The 23,136-nt window shown below is 40.6% G+C and overlaps 1 protein-coding gene across 2 annotated transcripts in view; it reads left to right on the top strand.

Moving 5' to 3' along the window:
- GLIS1 (GLIS family zinc finger 1) overlaps window positions 1-20,958 on the top strand; it is a 211,923-nt gene extending 190,965 nt beyond the window's left edge. For both annotated transcript variants that reach the window (XM_076340174.1, XM_076340175.1), the window contains exons 9-11: window positions 9,525-9,709; window positions 16,659-16,826; window positions 20,514-20,958. In XM_076340174.1, the coding sequence (XP_076196289.1) occupies window positions 9,525-9,709; window positions 16,659-16,826; window positions 20,514-20,650 (490 nt within the window). In that variant the 3' untranslated portion in view covers window positions 20,651-20,958. The remainder of the gene's footprint in view (window positions 1-9,524; window positions 9,710-16,658; window positions 16,827-20,513) is intronic.
- The last annotated feature ends 2,178 nt before the right edge of the window (window positions 20,959-23,136 follow it).

A 23,136-nucleotide genomic window follows, 5' to 3' on the forward strand; every position in this document is an offset into this window, starting at 1 on the left:
TCAGCAATTAAAAGCATCTGGTTTCAAATCCCATGTCATTTATCTCATTGTAGAAAATGTGATCAGAATTCATTTATAATCATGTCCAGATAGGCTTATACAGTTTTTCCCCCCTTAAAGCAAAATTAGCATTAGCATAGGCTTAGTTCAACAATACATGGTTAAGAATAACTTTGTGCTTGATCATGGGGTAAAATATTGTTTGGCCATCAGCAGAGATAGGTGGGCATGTATTTCATTTGTGTTTCTAAAAGGGCTGGATTGACATTCATTAGAGAGCCTTCATCAGTGCATCTCAAAGTAAGTGCTATGTTGCCTGCCCAGAAGAGACACTGTAAGCAAAACTATCTTAGAGTAAGAAATAAGAGAGTTACAGGAGAAGGTTGGAGGTTAAAGGAGTTGGTCAGAGTAACTCAGGAACCATTTAAGATGGATTCAACCGCAGCTCTTCTGCATTATATTAATGATTTTAGCCATTACTGGGTTTATCTACAGTTAAATTTACTCTTAACATCTGTAAAGATTATTTTTTCTTTTTTTTAAATTTTGTTTTGCTTTTTAAGTGAAACTTCTGCAGTTACATGTAAACCATATATGCCAAACACAGTAATTTATTATGCTATAACAAATGATTAAGTTATTCCCACTATTTGGTATAGTGCCTTTTAGACTGGCATCAGCTACTTGTTACAGAATCTACCTGCACCTGGAAGCATCTTGCTGCATATTTGCCAACGAATAATGACCTTAAATGACTAAAATAAGATAGATCAGTCAAGCATGCAGTGCATGCTGGATAATACTGAGTAGACAATATCTGTGTTTGATTGCATGTCTTTGTAATTGACTTCCTGGCAATCACTTGAACCTAACGCATTGCTCTTTATTTCAGTATGTTTTGATATTTCTTTGACCACAATAATAAGGATTTTTTTTACTTTTGAAGTATATTTTCCTGCTAGATTGTTAGCAGGAATAAGTTTTCAAATTTTCTTTACGTGTAGCGGCTTCCACTGCAGTGATTCATCAGCTTCATTTCAAAAGAGATTATTGAACACACCCTTATAAATAAAGATGTTTTTTAGTTTGGCACAGTTCCCATAATCGCTATGATTAAATGCTCTGCAGAAATTGCACATATCAGGTCAGAAAAATTGCAGAGATATTCATTTAATATAGAAAAAACGTGTTTGTGTATATTTGTGAGTTTGTGTAGGTAATGAAATGCATTCCAAAATACTGAGTTATGTTTTACGCCCAACTGAGGCTTGGCATGTGTATTTGTTAGAAAAGATTGTGAGTATTTCAGTAAGTCACTCTGTACCTGAAGAGAAGGCCCACACAGGAAGCCTTTGGGTGTACCTGGAAAGGACTCCTTTGGCTCGTGTGTAATTTTGAACCCGAAGCTGTTTTCATATCACTGTTGATTGGTATTATTAAAAATATTCTAAAGCAATTGAATGACCTAAGACTCTTTAGTCACATTAAAGGTCCCGTGGATAGTGTTCTCCATAATGTTTATGAAACCCCTCTTACTCCTCATACCTAGCTAGCTCCTGCACTCATTGTACAGGCACTTGTTGACACTGCTCAGGGTGTGGGTGAGTGAGGATGCAGAACTGGATCAAAGTAATCCAAGGCAGTATTGTGAATGAAAAATAGTATTTTGTGTTTATCTAGAAGCAAGGAAAAGGCTGGCATTGCCTCAGTCCTACTTTAAAGATGTTACACACAGAGGTATGTCACACACACGGTAGCAGAGCCAAGTATAGAGCCTGAGTCTCTTAACAGCAGACAGCTACTCATACTGGCTACAAGCACAGTGAGAAAAGGGAAAAACAGAAACACAGTGTCGTATCTTGCAGTCATGGAGCAGAGACTGAGGCCTTGTAAGAAGGGCAGTGTGTGACAGCCCAGTGTTTGCTCATTGTTTATAGAAAAGTGTAATAAAATGCAATGATGCCCAGCAAGGTGACCTGCAATGAAGGATTTATTATATATCAGGGAGATGGGGGGAAGAGGAGAAAGGAAGAAAGAGGGAGAGAAGGAAAAGATTCCTTGCATTCCAGAAACGTAGCCAGAGGCACCTGGCAGTGATTAGTGCAAAGGTTCACCAAACTTCAGATAGAGTCCGTCTTAAAAAAAAAAAAAGTAAAAAAAAAGTGAACGGTATAACTGTTTCCTGAGCATGTGCTGACAGAAATTCCCGTAGGGCAAGACCCAGAACAGAAACACGTGGCAAGAGATTGGGCGCTATCCAGAGACCAGATTAGCAGAGCTTTACACATCATTTTTAATATTATGGGAAGAGATGAAAATCAGTGTTAACTTTTTTTCCCATTAAAAAAATAATCTCCTGGTCCTGGAACTGAATTGGACTTTCTCACAATATAAGTAACTATAATGCTTGGGGGAGAGATTTTATGAATGAAATGGTTGGCATGCTGGATTTTATGGTAGAACCTGGTTTCATGGAAAATCTCCAGTTTTGTAACTAGCTGCAATACTGTACAAGTCACTTAAGATAAAACATGGAGCTTCTTTGCTTTGTGCTTCTCACTCTGGTGCTTTATTATGTACTTTTCTTCATATTAATATGAGTTAAACGTAATTCTCAAAGTCAAGATTGTTTGATATGGTGATACGCTATGCATGAGAACTGTATTACAGAATGGTCTTACAACCCAAAATATACAAAAAAATACTTGAGATAAAGGACAGATGTTTTTCAGTCTGGATTTGGTCCTGTTTCCACTGAACTCAATGGGATATGGGTTGAGGTTCTTTGTCTAGCTGAGGAATCTGCCAATCAAGCCATCATACCATAAAAAGAAAAAAAAACCCAGACAGTTTTCATATGGAAACATCCCTATCTTAGATATTTCTATTTTGTGGTTACACTTCATTCCCACTTATTATTCAAGAATCTTACTTTTAATTTATTTTCATTATTTTTCAATTTTCAATTCCATTCAATATTTACTAATTAAGTATACTGGGTGTAGTTTTTGGCAGTCAAGAGATGATCAACTAGATCATGAAAAAGCTTATCTTAAACCAGCTCAAAATCTGGCTTTATAATTTCTTACTCTGTGTTAATTTGTCCAGGAACTGCTACTGAACAAAGACTGGCTAAGGTGAAGTGTAAAACTATTTCTTACTAAGTACTGTGGATGAATGTAGAAAACATACATCTTGACAGAAAGCTCAGAAAAATCAATGTTGATATGTATTTATTTTTTGCTTCTTTATGTTGCAATAATATTGGAAGACATTTGGTGTGCATTGTGAAAATACCCAAATTCTTATACACCACTGCCTACTTCGGGAGGCTGAAAGTGGAGGCAGGATAAATAATTCTAAAACAAGGTAATGGTACTTGTAGCCTATTAGATGTCTTTTCTATAGATCACTGCTAGCTCATGGCATACCTAGATAGTTCCCTCACATAGGCCTTACAATTTAATACAAACTTTCACTATCCAAAATATATTGTTAAAACATGATCACAAGAAAAGTTACGCAAAAGTCTTACTGGGATTTCTGTTTGAGATTCCTAAAGGTATGCACTTTGTAAAATGAGACAGAAGACAGATTAGTATCTTGTATGTTTTTACTTTTAATTTTCTTTTTTTAAAAATCCTTCTGTTAAGATCCAGATTTCTGAGTGTTCCCATTGATGTGAGTGACAAATGCTTTGCAGTAGAGGTGAGGAATTGGCTCGTTATCTAACAGCTGGTTTAATGACTCTTCATGGGTAGTATCGCATCTGACTTCAAGAGTTTCCCTTAGGAAGGGCTGTGAAGCTGAGTTTAGCATGGTACAGAAGTGTGTGCAGTATCATAGACAAGGTATGTTATCGAGTTAGGATCAGTTCTTCCAATAGTTTTCTGTCGGTTGTGTGGATGAAGGTATTACATAAACAAGATTTTTCTGATTAGTCCTTTTACTTAATTATCTGCTGATGCATCCTCAGGAGAGGAATGCATTAGCTTTGCAATTCCACCTGAAATCATAGGTCCCTCAAGGCTAGTATTATGTCTTCAGCGCCATCCTACACATGGTGCTTCAAAGGGAATTTGAAAAAATCCACAATACCTGGTCAATCATACGAAGTTGTATGATGAGTGAAGAGAGAGGAGAATTCCTCTCTGACTCCTTGGGTGATCAGTTTACATCCTGAAGCACAAGATTTGATTACCCCTCGCTTAGCATGGAAATGTTGGTTTTGGCCATTAAATTATTCAGTCCCTTTTTAAAAAACTAGGTATTTTGTTTGATTCTGTGACTTCCTGTGGCTATGAATGCCACAGGCCAGGGCATGCTGTGTGAGCAAAATGCTCCTTTTGTTTTAAGCCGACCTGCTTCTCTCTGTGGTGCATGCCCTGTTGTTCCCGTGTCTTGGACAGAGTGGAGAGGAGGCTGGCTCCTCCATTGCACCCTTGTAATCTGAAAAACTGCATTTTAAATTCTCTTCTTTCAGGGGCATGCTTCTAATTTTGGCAGTTTTACTTTGTAAGAAAACCCTGTCTTACTACTGTAGTATATCTTCAGCTGTTTCTAACTCCCGTGATAACTTAATGCATCAAAACTGAATACAGCTTTTCTGGTTTTACCACTAGGTAATATATGGTCATTAATAAGTAGATTCTTACTGCACCTGACTGTATAGTCCCCTTTCTGTTATTAGCACTGCTCAAGAAAGTTGCACATTATTCCTGCAACACTGCTGTTCCCAAAAGATACTGTAAGTTCAAAACCAGTCAACACATGCAGGGAGCATAGACTCTTTTGGTGCATACCTCTCTGTATGAGAGGTATTGAGAAGCTCCTACTGTTATTAGGTCTGAAGTCACCAAAATGAATCTTCAAGTGAAAAAGCTTTCCTACCTGCATCATATATTACATACAGCAAGGGTTTTAGCAATAGCAGTTTCATTGGTAGGCAACTGGAATTCTGGATTCAGAGAGGGCTTGCTAGTAACTTCATTAGTGTCTGTAGCAAATAATGGCTAGGAATAAGGTAAATGCATGGTTAACAGGTTACCTTTCACATAAAGGACATACGGTTTCTGATAATGGAGTAGTAAAAGCCTTGCAGTCAGTTAATTTGTTGTTTGAGTTACTAAGTGTTTTACCGTCAAGCGTCCTTGTAAGACTATATCGACAGTCAGACTACATCAGCAGTGCAAGTGATCTGTAAGAACTGTTGATTCTTCTTAGCTTTGTCACAAGGTTAGGGAGATAGCAAAAAGATTTATGCTCCTGGACAGAAATATTCCATATAGCCAGGAGCCCTCAAATTTAATGAATTAAGGAAGGATAAGGGGGTTTTTTATGTGTGTGTGAGAGTATTTACTTATATATCTTTCTATATAGCTATATATAGGCACAGATATATATTAAAAGGCCCCCAAAGGACCTGCAAATTTACTGAATTATACAAGTTACAATTAAAGTAAAATATATGGTATATATTTATTATTAATATCCAAACAAAAGCAAACTGTGGTTGTAGTACAGTATTAACAGGAAATGTCCAGGCTATTAGTTATTGAAACATATATGCCTGAGCTACTGCCTGGGAATTTTTAATGTATCCAGCTGAGTTGCTGGTGTAAGTAGTTTCGTGTTTCTTCTTCCACACAGTAGGCATCTCCTTTTAAGCTCTTTTCTGTTGCTAATGCATTATCTATTTAATTTGTATCAGAAATGATTCCTCCTCTTTTTTAACAACCTGAGTATCACAGCAACCTAATTAGTAGGCAAATATTCAGGAGAGAATTAAAAACACGTCACTGGGAACTGGACAGTTAGCTGATGAAAAACCTCTTCTTGAGCATGCCAAAGCACGTTCACACATGCATACACACACACAAAATAGTATTTTAGGGACCAGCTCGAGCTGTAGGCATTGTGATGAATATTTTAAGGAGACAAATCCCCATGTTGGCCACTTGTGCTAATATAGCCAGATTTTTCTGCTGAGCAAAGCTGTTTCCTAGCTAAAAACTGTGCCTTAACTTACGGGATACGTGTTAAATTCCCTGTTTGGGAGAGACTGAGCAGAACGTAGTAGATTTTACATTGACCTGCTCAACTGTATGAAACTCTCTTCATGCAGAGGAGGCAGCGACAGTCAAGTGTTAGACAGAGCTTTCAGGGTTTCAGCTCAAGTTCCTGTGCTGCAGTAAGTTACTAGGATACTGGCTGCCCGCAGACAGCTATGTTCGCTGAGCTCCAGCACCGTGACAGCAGTGCTGGGTGGGAGCAGCGAGCTGGCAGCTCTGTGCAGCTTACCCAGCTGGAGCAGGGCCCCGCACACCTCCGCACCCCTCCTGCCTCGTGTGGGGAATCTCACCTGCTCTTAACCAGTCATTTCAAAGGCTTCGAGGCACAAACGCTATCACAACTGTTGAGCTCACACACAGGGAAAACAGGAATGCAAAAGAGTGTGAATGGGGAGAGGGCTGCTTTAAAAATAACAATAAAAACTGTTAAATTCTTCTCACATGGTTAAGATTTAAATAGCCTCTGGGAGTAGTTAAACAGGGTAGGGAAGCTGGGATTTTCAGTATTCCCACAGCTGGACACCTTAAATGTACCATTTTTGTTTGACATGTAACATATTTGCACAGAATTTAAAAATGCGATTACTCGACCATCCTAACAAAGCACTTGACACAGAGCAGCCCGGCAGGCTTCGAGGGTGCTACATTTCCCAGCAGTAGCCAGGACAAGACATTTCAAGAGAAGGCAGAGGAAACCCAACACAGGCAGTTGCAGGGTACTCGCTCACCAGAAGTATTTTCCTCCCTCATTCAGAGTGGTTTCTGGCTCATCCAGGCCTTGGAGTTTTTAGCACATCTTTTGTTTCTCTTTAAGATGTGTGTGTGGTCATTATCCATATAAATGTCACTATCATGTTCTCTTTTAGCTATTATCTTTCCAGTGAAAACAACTGCAATCTTTTTAATCTCCTTTTAGATAGAAGCATTTCCAGGCTTCTAATGGCATTTCTGGCATGTCGAGGACAATGTCTCCATGTGCGCAGTTTGAAGGGGCTGGTGACCATTTTGTAATTTGTGGTTGTGCTTTGCTGGCACTCCCTTGCAGCCTCGGAAAAGACCGAACCAAGGGCTTTTCTGCAGGTCCCAGCAGATAATGTCAGCCCCATCTTCATGCAATAGTTCACCACAGACACGCATTTGAGAGCATTTGCAGAAGATACGACTTGTAGCTGGGCTGCACAACAGCTCATTTCTGTTAAACTATTTCTCTACTGAGACCTTTGAGGAAAAACTACAGCCACATGGGAGCTGACCTTAGCGTTTAGCTGCTTCTTAGCAAATAAACTCGGTATTTTCCCCCGAGCATCTGCTCTTCAGCAGTTCAGACTCCAGAGAGCATTTTCTGTCTCTGACCTGAAGAGGGCACAAGGTGGCCCCCGCATTCCTCGCGTCCCTTTTTAGCACCTCTGCAGCCCCAGGCCTTTACCCTCTGGTAGGGCAAGGGCCATCCCAGCTCTCTTGCTGAGCCCTTTTTAATATGCAGTTAAAACAAAAAACAGATAAGATTTTTTTTCTTTGCATGTTGGCTCTTAAAATTCGACTTTAGTCCTCTTTATTTTGCATATTGCTGGTCATCGCTTAGTGGGGGGGTCTTATCTTTCTCACAAAAAAAATATTTTGTAGTTCTTACATGTTTGACTTGAAAATATCCTTGTCTTCACCCATTTAACAATACTGGTTTAATTGTCAGTTTAGTTTGGGGATATTCAGAGTCTCCGTGGTTTGTATTATATGCCTTATTTTCCTGCTTTGGGAGATGGAATTATTTCAGCATAGGATGGGCTTTGACTGGTTGATTTATTTAAGCCCCTTTTAATAGAGTGTCACTGTGACAGCTTTTGGCAGCATTCCTCTGCCTCTCATGTTAAATTTGATAAAGCTGTTGTCACCGTTAATTCACAGTTCATCTATATTTACCTCTGGAACGGTCCCATGTAGTGCTTAGCCCTAAGTCAAGCATAGCCTCACTCCCCAAGTTTAATCCTAACTGCTCCAAGAAGCAGTCGTGTAAACTGGTGAGGAACTGCTATTGCAAATCATGGTTTATGGTGTTTGCACGGCTTGTGCGGTGGTAGAGGAAGACACTAGAGAGAGATTTAATTTGTTTTGTAGTTGATTCTTTGTACACCTGCAATGGTTTGTGCTCAATATTTTTTTTCCAGCTAGGTGACATGTATTATAACCTGCAGGGGTATTTTTATTTCTGCACCTCAGGATGTGTAGCTGTGAAGTTTCAGCAGAGTGGCTCTCAAACACACAGGTGTGTTTTCTAGCATCTGAAGGTTCTAGGGCTGCTCAAAGAGCCGCTTCCTATGTTTAGCAAACGTTCCAGAGGCAGCAGAGAGTATATGGTGAACATATGGTCCATGCAGCCCGCACATTTGACAGTGTAACACTGGGCTATGGAGCAAAAGGCCATTTGTCACAGCTGCCGTAGGAGGGTAAAAGATCCAGCTTCTACCTTTTTACTCATTTATAGAGTTAGTTTAATGCAGCTCTAAAAGAGGCTTGTACGTGACCGGCCAGGTTTTTGGTCCCATCTTCTGCACCATGCCATCTTTCTGGCTGTAAATGGCCAAAAGACAGTTCTCTGGCAAAGGGTTCGTCCCTTCTGGGCCAGCTGCTGTACCACCCCTTGGTGGGATGGTCGCGTTGTGGCAGGGAGAAGCACTGAAGCTTTTCTGCTCCACCGGTGGCAGAGGATGCCCGAGGACTTCATGGAAGTGGGTTAGTGAGGTTCTTCCTTAGCGGCTCCAGCTCCTTGTGGGAGTGTTGGGTCAGGGACTGTTCCCCGAGCGGGACTGCCCCAGCGCTCCTGTGCTGGCCTGAGTCCTAGACGTCTGGGGGGAATTTTCCATCTCTCAGGTACAACCACTTCTCAGTCTTACACTGAGCAGTGCCACCACAAGCAAACACTTACTCAGGCTTTTTCTTTGAAAGGACGGTACCATCTGTTGCAGTTAAAGCTGTATTTCTAAGTCTAAAAAATCCTACATGAGCAATAACTGAAACTAATGCTTTTCTTTGTCTTGGCTGCAACTTGGGTGTAAAGATTTACCCCGTTACAGCTACAAAGGCACTTAAACAATTTACTTGCATTTACTCACTCTAACTACATTTTCCACTTCTGTTTTCTGGACATGTATCTCAGCTCACGAAATTTTAAACTAAAACTGAGCTGCGTTTAAGCTGCTTACTGAGGAGTGGTGTCATTTTGATCCTGTCATTATGGCTAGTACAAGAAGTCAGTGTAAAGGAACAGAAATCCTTTTCTAACTGCCTTTCCTCCTAATGAATATCTGAAAGCATCATTGTTACCTTTTTTTTACCATATAATTTCTACCTGCAAAATAAATGTTTCTATAGTTTGGCCATTATGGAAATAGGGCCTTTCAAGTATTTAATTTTCCCATTTTGTGATATGTGACATTTTTCTGTATTTTCTTTTTCTAGGCTTGCTCCCAACATAATCTCTCCACTTGTCAGCCCCCTGAAAGCATTAGTTCCACCTTCCCTATTGCAGAAACATGGCTCTCCGTCATCACACAGCCAGTCACCAAATGGGCAGCAATTTTCTGGAATACCAAATAAACCATACGCTCAATTTCAAAACCAGTCCATACAGCAGGGATCTCAAGGTAACTCTTCCCTCTTTTTTTTTTCTTTTTTTTTTCTTTTTTTTTTTAACTTTCCTAATTCCTAGCTGGGGAGAAAGAATTTATTTCAGGTTTTGCATTTTCGGCCAGTACTGTCTTATTAAGGGACTGACAGCATTTCAATGGGAACTCCAATTTTTAAAGCGGCTTGATATACATACCGAGCAAAATTTTCAGACCAGTTCATACTGTGATATGTTATCATAATGGGGAAAGCTATCACAACAGCAGATTTACTGCATTTATTCAGGTTTTTCAGTAGATGACTACTAGCTATGCACCTCATCTGACTGGTCATTTAGCCTTCCATCAGCTTGGAGAGAGTGACCCTGCCAAAAGAGCCATCTAGTCCCAAAATACGTGGGCTGAAGCACACCTTGGCAATGTCCTGCTCAGTCCACTGATAGTGATGCACTAGACATGAGCTTAGACAAAGAAAAAATATTTTGATATTTATTATTTGGAAGTTTGGCATTTGTATTATTTTATATAATAATATGCAAAGGCACTCTGTACAACTATAGAGTGCCAGTGTGATTTGAGGACAGGAACAGGAGCAGCTAAGCAGCTGTCCCACTGCTTAATTTAAAACATTTTTTGTTCTGAATTACTCAGCCTTTCTAATCGGGAGCTTATTCACCTATTCCAGAGTTCTTCTGTGGGAACTAATTAATGTTTCTGCAATTTTTGAGGTATAAATTAGCAAGGGATATTATTATCACAGATTCTTCCAGTAACAGGAGCTTGTATATTTAAGAAATATGTTATATAATCCAGATGGTATGCTGCTTAAGTGTGGTAAATATTCACAATAAAGAAGTGTGCAGGACATCTGTCTGGTTGCAAGTATAAGCAAGCGTATAAGTTTATACGGGCAGATAACCAGCTTTTTGAAACTCGTTTCACAGCTGTACTGTCATTTGTATAAGGTCATTTTTGGCTGGCGAAGTATCACATGTGATCAATTTACCAGTGGGCAAAATAGGAGGTTTGCTTTCTCTCAATATATGCTAAGGCTAGGTCTGAAACACAGGAGTTGAACACAAACCCAGTGAGTAATTCACAGCGGTAATGGGGTTCAGTATCCCAACAGTTCCCTCTGCCCTTCATTCTCTGAGGAGTATTTTTGCTTTTTGGTTGGACTGACTTAGTCTGAAAAGTTAAAGCGTATTATATTAAATGATTTGTGCTGAAGGAAAAACTAACTCAACCTGATGCTCAACAGATTATTCAATTTAAAAAGATTAACTCTGTAAGGGAAAAGTGGCAGATTTATTATAGCATATAATGATATATGATTATGTTACTATAATGAGCTAAATAACTACAAACCACAAGAGGAAAGTTTAGCAGCTCATTACTATGGCAGAAACAAATGCATAGACAGAACAAGTTTTGAACCACTTAAATAAATTGACTTTATTCCTTAAGAAAACCACATTTCCTTTTGAATGAATTGTTGCTTTCTAAGTGTTATGTCGTGTGGTTTTGAAAAAGCAATAATTTTCCACTTTGGCCAAATGTTGAAGTATTATTATAAATTCATTATGGAAATGGTCATTCAAAAATCAATTTTGATTAGCAGCCTTTGAAATCAATTGATCTGTAACCTGTACTTAGCTGTATTTGCTCTACATCTTTCTTACATCTCAGTTCATTAATAGCACATTTTTCTAATGGAATCTGTAGTAATTTGGGAGTTTTGAATTTTTGCCGGAAAAAAGGAACACTATATAAGTCTAGCTGTAGAACTAGGCATCTGTGTAGAAGCATATAAACATTGTGGATCTGACATTTTTAGAAGACAGCAAGCTTCGTCAAGCTGGTAGCAGAAATACTGATAATGAAAGAATAAACTGACATTATTTATGTGTTTAAACCTAGTTGTAGTAAGATCACATGGAAATTATTACATGCTGAAAGAATTTGGCAGGCAATGGAATCCTGTCATTATTTATACCTGACATGATTTCTTGTCAGAAATTTTATGGAACTTGAAAAGCTGAGATTTATTTGCACATACATGTAAATGACATGACATAACAAGATGGCATTTAATAGGCATATTCCAATTATTTGCTCATTACATCATTCATTTTAAAGCTGCTTGAAGTTTTTTAGGCTGTGCCTTAGAGAAACAGAGGCAGCCAGCGCACTGTGTTGAAGTGGCTAACTGCAGCTTTTCTGTCACAAATTATTTCAAAGCAAAATTTTAACTAAATGTTATGTTTGGAACTCAGTTTATTCCTTTATTAACTGTTATATTTCTACATCTACTGTACATAAAACATTTAATAGTGATCATTTAAACTGACAGGACGTTTAGTAAATTTTTCACTTGAAAATTAACCTCAGAAAAAATTTGCTTTAAATCAAAACTGAAGGAAAACCTGAAATCCATGTGGAAAAAAAAATATTGGTGAAACACTTGTTGCCAAATTGGTACTACACTTTTGCTCTCCTAGAAGGAGCAGGGACGTTTGCACCAGACAAGCCTTCTTGCTTACTTCACATTTTAACTGCTGAAGGACTCTTTTTTAAGAACTTGTAAAAAATGCTCCATGTTTAGTTTACTCTAATCAACCGTATGTGGTTGCTACTTGAACCACTGATTATGGGATTTTAATCATATCTTAATTCCTAATACTTTCTGTGTAAAGTATTTCAAAAAAATCTAAAGGAACCACAACTAAATGGCATGAACCAAAAGCACCTTTGTTTCATACTGCACATTTTAAAAATGTATAAATGCAGTAAAGCTCTGACTTGTATTGCATATGCAAATCAAACATTGTATTGCCTGCAAGCAACAAGTTTCATTTCCTGTGGTTGTGTAAAATGAATGAAACCTTATCTGGCAAGAGCACCCGTTGTTACAAAAGTCCTTGTGGTTGCTTTAACTCACATGGCCTTTCCATCTCTTGTCTAATGACTTTGGTTTTCGGGAACACTTAGCATTTAAACAAGCTGGCAATTTTCCCTTTTTAATAGTGTAAAAGATGCGTGAGGCTCAGATCCTCTGGAACAAACTGACTGGCCTCTTGAGTCATGCCAGGCTACTGAAGGCCACCAGCAAGAGCCAACCTACCTGGTACCAAAAGAAACTCTCCCGATTGTGCCTCTGAAGCAGCGGGTGGGAGTATAGAAAGTATATAAAAAGTCATGAAAAAAATCTTACTGACATAGCAACTCACTGATCCTGCCGGCCTTCAACCTGGCAGTATGCAATTTCAGTCACTCCAAAACTCATTTCCACCTTCCAGGACTGACATTCAGCTGGCTACATTTTAAAATACAGCTTTTAATACTGCAGGCACAATTCTTCCTACCCAAGTGTTGTTTCATGACCAGTTTAAGTGCAGGGAACATCACCAAATTCTTCCTATATGTCCTAGTAGTGGAACTGCAGATCAGGTTCACCAGCTGCAACTGCAGTTCTTCAGTGTTTCAGACGTAAGGCCAGAGTCCTGCTGAATAAAACGCTGCCACTGTCACTCCCCATGAAACCTCCATGCAGTCATGTGAGGGATTATTCTGAAGATGAGTCATGTAAGCACACAGGAGAGAAATACAAGTGCTTGCTGACAGGTCTCCAACCAGGCAGTGAACTGTCTGGTGTAAGATGCCTGCATAGGGGATAAAGGAGGCACTGCCTAACTCAGTAATCTTCTCCGTGCTCTTGTCCATGCAGAATAGCTGTCTTGAGTCTCCACCTTTCTCACCTGTTGCAATTGCAAAAGCCATTGGGAGTCTCTGTCTTTCTCCTTCACCTTTCATCCTCAAGGAAGCAGCTACCAGCCTTGTAGTCCGCTCCTCCCAGAGCCATCCCTGTGCCTTTTTCCACCCTCATAGAATGCCTTCCATAAAGCCTCTGTCCCTTTCTTATAGGGTCCCCCTGTCTCATCATTTCTATGAAGCTGATGAAAAAGGAAGCAAGCTTTCATTATACCGCTCAGGTCAGAAGGGTTAAAAGTCCCATCTTTTGTGTCATGGTTTGTTTTACCTGACCAGTGTTCTTGCTGCAACCTTTCCCTTCCTCACTCCCATCTTTTTTCTTTAGTTTGCTATCTGCATTTATCACATCTGCAAGCACATTAGAACAGGAATGGTGTATTTCTCTGTATTTTCTTTGGGAAGCACTTAGCAGAAGTTTGGGCCTGGTGAATACAACAGTGCAATAACACTAGTATTTTCCTACATCGTGTCTCTTCATTGGATAGTTCCAGTAACACTTTCTGTGCTGCCTTTTCAGATTATCACACAGTGATGCTGAGGGATAGATACTGCAATCCAAAGGAGAATTTGATTGCTTATGGCTTATGGCAGTTCTTTTCCAGACTTCTGAGTCGGAGGCAGTTCTCTGCCTCAGGTGTTTTTTTCCTGAGCAGCTAGACAGTGTAACTTAAAACACTTCAAAAGAAACATTTACCCATAGGTCTTGAGAAAACCCTGGATTCAACTAGTTTCAATCCAGTTCTGTCATGCTTGGCTGTTCTCTGATTTTCTAAGCCACTGTGCCAGCCCTGTAGATCATAAAGATATTTAATTGATTTAACAAAGGCAAGCCTGGGAGCATGACGAAAGGGCAGCAGTTACAGAGACAGAGAAAATACGCGTCATGCCTTCCCTAGAAGTGATGTGTATAGCAGACATTCTGGAAAAGGTTCAGTTTTTTCTCTAGCAATGCATATAAGTGCTCTCTGCAACCAGTTATGCATCATCTGAAGCCAAGTGTCTCATTTTTTTCACTGCTCATCTCAAAGGGGTGTATTTTTAGAAGGCTTACAGCAAGGAGTTCATGTTTTGTAAACAGGAAAGTCAGGATAATTATCAAAAGCCAATCAATAAAGCACTGTACCTAAAACCACATCAAAAGATGGCTTTGCTACCTCTTATAAGAGCTCTTCGGTTTTTTGAGCCAGACTCTCCAGGCAGTAAATATAGGTGGCTGTCTATTTATTCTGAGGAAGGACATGCATCATTTAATACTCAGCTTTCCAAATTTCTGGGCTCTCTTCTACATAGCAGCAAATATGAACAGCTTTGGTACAGTGTGCACAGTGTCTTTATCTAATATAGTCATCCATTAGTACTTCACCAATCATGGATATCAACAATTTAGGTATTTTGTGGTGGAAGATCATAGGTTCTCAAGAAATGAATCATCTAATCCTTGCAGATTCTGCCAAAACACATATTAAACTGTGAAACTTCAGAGCAAATCTTTCACCACTCGATGAGTTCATTGCTTTTCTACTAAAGAATTGCCTCACTTAGCCTTATTTATTACCACCTTAGGAAACATGACCAGAAGGAACAGACAGACCCTGAGCTTTGCCTGATACTATCTACTTGGTCAAACTTTGGTAGTAAAGGGAAAATGTAGAAAAAGACAGGAGATCTTTCTTAACAGTAAGAAGCTTATACACTGCATGATTTGTAAGGGACAAATTCCACCCTGTACAGCACCCAGGCGCTCTAGTGATAGGCACGGGTATTTCATTTCTAAACAAACTGGCTGAATAGCTGCACAACTGGCTCAGCAAGTCAAGTCTTCCACTGGTGAGTGGAGCTGTGCCAACTTCTATCAGCTGAAGATCTGGTTGTGTCTGTGTTTGACTGAACTACCTGGAGCTTTTGCAGTAGTTCCTTAGGAAATGTTTCAGTCTGAGTAAGACTGAGGGAAGAAAGACAACAGCTCCATATTTTTTCTGGCAATTAGAGGAAAATTCTGATGGCACATTCTACTAAACTTTAAGCCTGACTTGGTTGACTTCAGTCGCATATAAGGGAAGGAGCATCATTTCAGAAGGGACTTTCAGAGATGGTAGGAAAAGGGATAGTTAATATGAATGTGCAATTAGTGTGCGATGCACCTGGAATCAGGAAGTGGTTATTGAGGCAGGAGGACGGAAGAGAATTAAATCAGGCCATGGCTGGTATAAATCTTGTGGCATGCTTTGAGGTCATCCTTATGGGAGCAAATAACATTTTCTTTTAGGATGTTGGCACAAACTTGTAAGTTGTAAAATTCCTTCCTCAAAAATTCATTTGTCCTTTACTGTTAAATATCTTATTTTGTTGCGTACAACTCATTCACAGCTTCTGCTGGCATAAACCAAACTGCTGGTCCACTGGTAATACAATACTTTAAAAAGAAGCAGGACATAAGAAATGTAGTGTATGCAGGGGACAAAAATCAAACATGCCCCAAAAGCAGATTGACCGAGGCAGCCAGAGACCATACAGATTTATCTCAGAACTTTTCAGAAGCAAGAAGAGCCTCTAGCTGAACTCAAAGTCTTCACCTGATGTCCGTCTGGAGTCAGTCCTGCACCTCTAGTTCAATTTTACTTGCAGACTGTGGCCCCCTGTGTTCAGTGGAAGGGGTTTCATTTGAAATAAGAGCAGTCTGAGAAAGGAGACGTTTAAGGTACTCCTAAAGGTATTTCGAATAAATACCGCTGTCTCCAGCAGGGCATAACACACACTGGATGGGAAAAGACTTTACTCAACTGAAAACAAAGCAGTGCTATTAATTTAAATATTGCATTATTGTATTTAAATTAAAAGTAATTCATTATAGACACATTCTCTTAGGAGCTGAGCATCCTGGACCTGATCCAGTGGAGTACTTACTGCTTAGCTTTGAACACAAGTGGGCCGTTGACTGCGTTCAGCTGATCTACTGCTTGAAATGAAGCACATCCTTGAGATATTCACTTGATGGGGATCACAGTCCACAGCACCTTGTGGGACTGAGTCTGATGTAGCTTTTCTATTATTACGCCTTATAGAATAGCATGATCATTTTTCCATAGTTAAAACGGAGGAACTAAAAACCCCCACAATAGTAATGAAATACTGTGACAGAAATGGAGCTAATACCATTGCAGTAGTGTTAAAATGTGTGTGCAATATCTGTTTTCAGGTTACCAAGGCAGCTTTCACTCAATACAAAACTGTTTCCACTATGGAGACTGCTACAGAACAATGGACCAGTCTGTCACCAGTGATGTGCTAACAGGGGAATCCCATTGCTTTAATCCTCTGAGACAGAATGGCTATCACATACTCAATGCACCTTTAGCTTCAACAGGTAATTTATTCCGCCTATAAAGAATTATCCATATGATATTTTTAGCAGGAGGGGAAAAGAACACATTTTATAGTCAATGTTATTACAAAAATGTGTTTGCATAAAAAACTCAGTCACTGAAATTCATTTGCATCTATAAAAGTCCCAGAAGGAAAGCAAATTTGTTTTCTTTAATCCTCCTGTATTTGACTGATGGACCAGTTCTCCTTTTGTTCTGCTGGATGTCAAAGGCAACACACCCCTTCAGGAGAGCTGACAAAGGAGACACTTCTCACATTTATTGGGTGGGCTATTCATTGTACATCTCTTCAGGTGTGCTCACGCAGGCTTTTATAATCAGATCAAAGTTAAGAAGATAGTTAACACAACTCTGAAGAAAATAGCAGTAGGGACTTCCTGTCCATCTAAGAATAAAAGGATGGCTTTGTTTTGCAATACTGACGTTTACAAAATGGAAAGGCACTGCTTTGATAAATTCAGCTAAAAATATTAGTTTCTTTTTGTTCGGGAGTTTCTTCGTGTTTGTGCTGTTGCATATTCATGGCAATTGTATTGTCCCGTTTAGCTACCTATTTGCATAATGTAAAATTTGCAACAAGTTATTATAGCTAGATTACTATAATACTTCAATATTTAAGTATTCATTTTTGTAAAGCATTTTTTTCTACTTTTAAAACCACAATTAAGAATTGACAGAATTACTGAAATCAAACAAAACGTGAGTATTGTCAGAGCCATGGAACACTACCATTTACTGCAACCTTTACTTACGTATCTCCAAGAAATTTTTCTTCTTGTCTGAATTCAGGAGGGCATCTCGGTTAAGAACGATACTGAAAACATATGTTTAAATGCTTTTTGAAATGGGGCCTGAGTCAGACCACAAAATTAGAGTTGACTTTCCTGTTTGTTTTGTATTAAAGGAGACTCTGTTCAGAGAGAGCGTGCATGCATTTGTCTGGTGTTCCATACTAGAAAGTGTATGCATCAGTAACGAACGCAAGGGAAAAGTTTAAGATGAAGTTTCAACTTCAACTTTGAATTCTTTTGTGTTATTCATAAGTTTGATGTTACTAAAACATAGTTTTTTCATGTTAACATCAAATTTCAAGTTTAGATTGACAGCCTGCAATATTTAAAGAACAGACTAAATAAACTTTCCAAAAGAAATTGTAGGAGCAAAGAATAATACTATGGCAAGACACCAACTTCAACAACAGTTGATTTTTCTGTCTGGGGCTAAACTATTATGAGATGTTCCTGTGTAATATTTTTGTTTTTAGAGTGGTTATTGAGGTATGCAAATACTTAAAAGGCTGAAACATAAATATATATGAAATATATAAATCTTATCTCATCTTCTTGTGTGTAAAATAGAACCATTCAGGTTTGCAAGATTCATCAAGGCTATGCATTAATTTTTTTCAGGCTTTTATAGCACCATTAATATTAAATGAGATCTCATCTCACAGGAATGCCAAATGTGACTGGCAAACAGCTGTTTCATGAATCACATTAACAGTCAATAAATTTTCATTTTCTGTTCAGGACTTTGGATAGTTTATCTGGAATCTAATAATGATTTCTGGGGTGTATGCTTATCTTGGGTTTTGTCCATCTGTGGTTGTGTATCCACTCTGTATACAGGCTCATCAAATAGAAATTAGCATAACATAAACACTTGCAAAACTTACCAAAATACTGGTCACTCCACTTGGACTGACACAGCACAGGGCAGATAAACAGGCCAAGTTCGTCTTCCAGAGACTTTGGACATACACTGCATGCCAGATTTCCGCAGACAGCAGAATTTGACCTGTAAACTAACAGTAAATTAATACGTCATAGGAAAATGCAGAAATGTAAATAAGTAAAGAATTTGGTCTCAAATAATAAAAACATACCTAACAGTAAGATACCTATAATTAAGTTCTAAGGACTGAGCCGACGGTTCTTTCTGAAATCAGGACTGGCTGTATAAGACTACAGGATCTGTCATTACTGCTGGTGGTGCGGTGCCGCACAGCCTGGAGGCCTCAGTTAAGCCCGGTGCAGCGTTTGATTCAGCCATATCTAGACACGCTTGCCTGCAGAGTTAGGCAGGCGGAAGAGATGAGAGAAAGGCTGAAGAGAAGACAGAGCCTCATCTTCCACATGGGGAACTGAGGCACAGAAAAACAGTCGTTTCCCAATGGCTCCACAGGGCTCCTCCATCGAGCAGAGAATGGAGCCAGGTCCCGGTGCTCTAACCACGAGGATCAGCCATCCACACACTGACTTGCAGTTCACATGAATGTGATTTGTAAGAGATTTATTTTCTACATCAGGCATTTAGCTCACAGGCATGTTCTTAACTAGAAGAATCTTGTTCCATGTGTTGCCTCAGCTGACTTGATGCTGCTGCTGATTATTAAAATTGTGGTAGGTGGGCTCTGTGGGCTGGGTGCAGGGGTCAGAACCTTGTGCTGAAGCTCACACAGACATTTTTCTAAAGACCCAACCCAAATCAGGTGGTTCAGGGTAAAACAGAATACGTATGTTAAAGGATGAACATAAGGGGTCAAGGTTTCATGCAGTAGTTTGGGGAGGGGATAGTGGGGGTGAGTTAAAAAATTGTTGAAGGAGAAGGCACAGGAGGTTGCCCAGCCCCCAGGCAGACAGCAGGGCCGTGGGGCAGCAGATAGGAGGGTGTGAGGCTGGTGTGAGAAGTGAGGGCACAGGAACGGATGCAGAAAGAAGGGCAAGGCAAGGGGTGGACGCAGCAGGGGTGAAGTAAGGAAAGAGCTGGGCTGCACTAAAATGCGTATGTGCATGTGAGCCTTGACTGGCCGGTTGCAAAAGCAGGTTATAGTGGGGCACAATAGGAAATTCTCATGTCCTTTGGGGTAGGCAATAAACCTTTTCTTTCAGACTCCCTGGCACTCCAGCTGCCATAGCACCTGGTAGCAGGCAAACCTGTTCCTTTCCACAGGGATGCACAGCTCAGGGAGGCTTGTAACAAGCTGTGGAAGTTTTGCGTTATAAAAGGAGAAGGACAGAGAAATTCTTCCCCACCATAGTGGCTTTCGGGTAGCCTGGCAAGCACCAGCCAGCTCAGCCAGGTGAGGAGCCAGCAGCACGGTGGGCTTTGGTGGGCTGAGGACAACGTGGTGCACCGCTGCTTCCACGCGTCCTGTGAGCCTGACCTGACCAGACGTGCTTCCACAGACCTCACTTCTGCAGTATGTGGGGATCCAATAAACGTAGGATCCAGATTCCTTCTGGATCTTAAGAGCAGCTGGGAGACACATGGAACATTTTTCCTAAGTGCCATTAAAAGGAAAAACACACAAAACAAGAGGACTGCATCACTTTTAGTGCACACTCACTAGGATCCTTGCCCACTCATTGTTTTGACATCCTATTCAGATAATGACTGTAAAGTCCCAAGAGAGTCATACTCTGATACTTGCACTTCGCTTGCAAATGTGTAGCTTTCCGCAGAAATGAATGGGAGCTTCATCTACTATGACACAAATGCCCATGGAGATTAGTTTGTATATTCCTGGGTAAGGCTCTGATGGTAAACCCTATTGTCTTTTCATTAACACTGTGCTGTACTGTATACTCCCAGGCCTCAAACTGTGCTTCCTTCCTTATATGTACTGTGGTACTAAATCATGTCCATACAACTTGTCACGCTTTCAGGCTATGATGCCATCTCTGAAGCACAGTGTGTATCTGAAGACATGGTTTCCAACGGAACTGATGAAAATGGATTCTTCCAAAATGGCGCCTTTGATCACTGTTTGAATCACATTCCTTCCATCTATACAGATACCTAAGAGCAGTGCTGACCTTGTTTCCTTTATTATACCTATAACTGTGTATGTAATAACAAAGGTGTTAGTACAAAAGTACTTTTATTTAGTCTGTATCCCTATATGTGCTCATTTAAATAAACACCTCACATTTACCAAACCATTTTATACATGAATAGTCTGTATAAGATAATATTGGAACCTGTTCCTTTGCTGTGGCACTTTGAAATTCATGCTTTAAGGGAATGAGGAGCATTTCAAGCAGCTTGTTTTGTAAGTTCTCTCAGTAAAGTGTAAATGTAAGTTATATAATAAACTTGTAAAGAAGGGGTTTTTCTTTCCTGAAAATATGTTTCAATTTGAGAATGTTGTTCCCTTTAATCAGTTTTCATTTAACTCATTGATCAATTCTTCTCTCTTTTTTTCTTTTTTTTTAACTAAAAGGATTTTTTTAATCACAGACCTCATGTATATAAAGATCTTCATTTTCTCAGCTGGTTTTATATTTTCAGTTTTACAAGAAAACATTAAAAACTGGAAACAAGTGTACTGTCATTTCTTAACATCATCGGTCTGCCTGATAAATCCTAATATTACATTCTTAAAATGCCTGAGAGGGATTTAAACAAAGCCGTGACGTTTCAGAAACTGTGAAATTAAGGCAGCCCAAGTGTACGTGAAGAAAACCAAGGGGCCTGCAGACTTTCAGTGAAAGGACCAGAAGCCTTCCAGCGCGGGGCTGCACTGTGGGCTGGCTTCCCGGCGCCGCGTGCCTGCCGGCTCTGCACCATCTCCCAGCCTTCCTGCTGCCCCTGCCACGGTGGGTGCATCAGCACATGCAGCCGTCCCAGCAGTGTAGGGGAAAATTAAATGCAGCTGCAGTTGGCTTTTTGCCTCTGAGTAAATGTATGGCCTCAGCCCATGTGAGATCAGCGGCACGTACACACTGCACAAACACTGAGCGTGGGGCAGGTGGCCTGATTTCGCCATTCACAAGACCCGGCAGCCACTCTGAACTCTCCGCTTCAGGCACACGCTGTAGAGAAGAGCAGGACGCCTTCAGAGGGCTTTCCTCCATCCAAAGCACTTGTAATTAGTGGCTTCCAGAGGAACAGCGGTCACCTGCAGTAGCTTGGTTCCCTGTCACTGTGGCCCTGGCCCCACTGGGCTGCATTTCCCAGCCTAGTTGTGATTCCTGGGAGGGACAGGCATCCTGCAAGGGGACAGGCACTCCCAATGTGTGCCAATGCAGGCATGTTAGACGTGAGCTCCTGAAAATGTCCCATGGTGGTTTGGGAGAACAATAAGGAAAAACTAACTAAAAAAAAAATTTTAAAAAAATTGTTCTCATTTGCAAACCATTGCTAGTTGGGCTTAATAAGGCACCCTAGGAGCAATGTATGGTTATCTGAGAGGCTCTATTCTGTCTAACACACAAACCCCAACCTCAGGAAATGCTGCTGCATGCGGAACCTGCTGTCCCGCAGGTGTGGGTGCAGCCTCACGAGGGAGAAAGAGAGGCTGGCAGTTTGGGTTCAATGAAGATGTGCCATGTCCCTGGGAAGATACTTAGAGTTAGCATCAATTTTGCTCTTGTGCTATAAATGGAAACAAATGACAATAAATGTCCTAGCTGCCCTTGGCAGTGTCCACCTGTGACTGGCTGTGCCTCCTGCACCCAATGCCAGAGGGCTTGAGCTTGGCCACAGGGCAGAGCTCTTGTGAAAAGGCTGAAGGACATTTTTACAGCAGGTCCCAGAGTGAAGTCTGCAAAAGGACACCATGCCCACACCAATGACAAGCCGTTCCCACAGGCCAGTTCCCACACCACCACGTCTGCAGCAGCAGAGGTGCCACGCCAGGTACATGGCAGCCCGGGGAAGCCGTCCTGTGCCCGTTCGAACCAGGGGTGCGCACCTGAAATGCTGCTGATGCCTGAGAAGTTTTTCCACCAGCAGGCAAATCCCCACAAGCACCATTCACTGAAGGATGCCCAGATTGAGCATCTATCCATGTCTAGGAAATAGCCCTTCATTTACAGCTCAAAGTTACCCAAGCTACCACGGGGCACCACTGAAAAGCTCGCACTGGGTTGAAACCAATCAGTGACTGAGGACGGTACTTTCTTCTTTTCCTCTCTTCGCCCCATTGCCAGGATCTGCTCGGCAGTGGTGTGCCCACGCAGTGCTGTCCAGGACCTTCCCTCATGCCAGGTATGCCAGTGCCAAGCCCCACCTCTTCAGTTTTCAGGCCTGTAATCCAATTAGCTGCTCCCCAGCCTAAAACAAGAAGCAGCTGCTGGAAGATTTCTTGTCCCCCCATCCCTAAAGGACTGACAGAAAAATGTCAAGCACCTGGCTTCAGCAAAACAGCAAGTTCCGCAGGAAAAAAAATGCTAAAAAATTCAGTGGCATGTTAAGAAAATAACACATTTTGCAGCTGCATAATCAGAATCCACAGAGCAGGCCCCAAGCTGAATGGGGCAATTCTTTGGCAGCATTTGCAGAAGT

This window comes from Aptenodytes patagonicus, chromosome 5, assembly GCF_965638725.1.
Source record: "Aptenodytes patagonicus chromosome 5, bAptPat1.pri.cur, whole genome shotgun sequence".
NCBI lineage: Eukaryota > Metazoa > Chordata > Aves > Sphenisciformes > Spheniscidae > Aptenodytes > Aptenodytes patagonicus.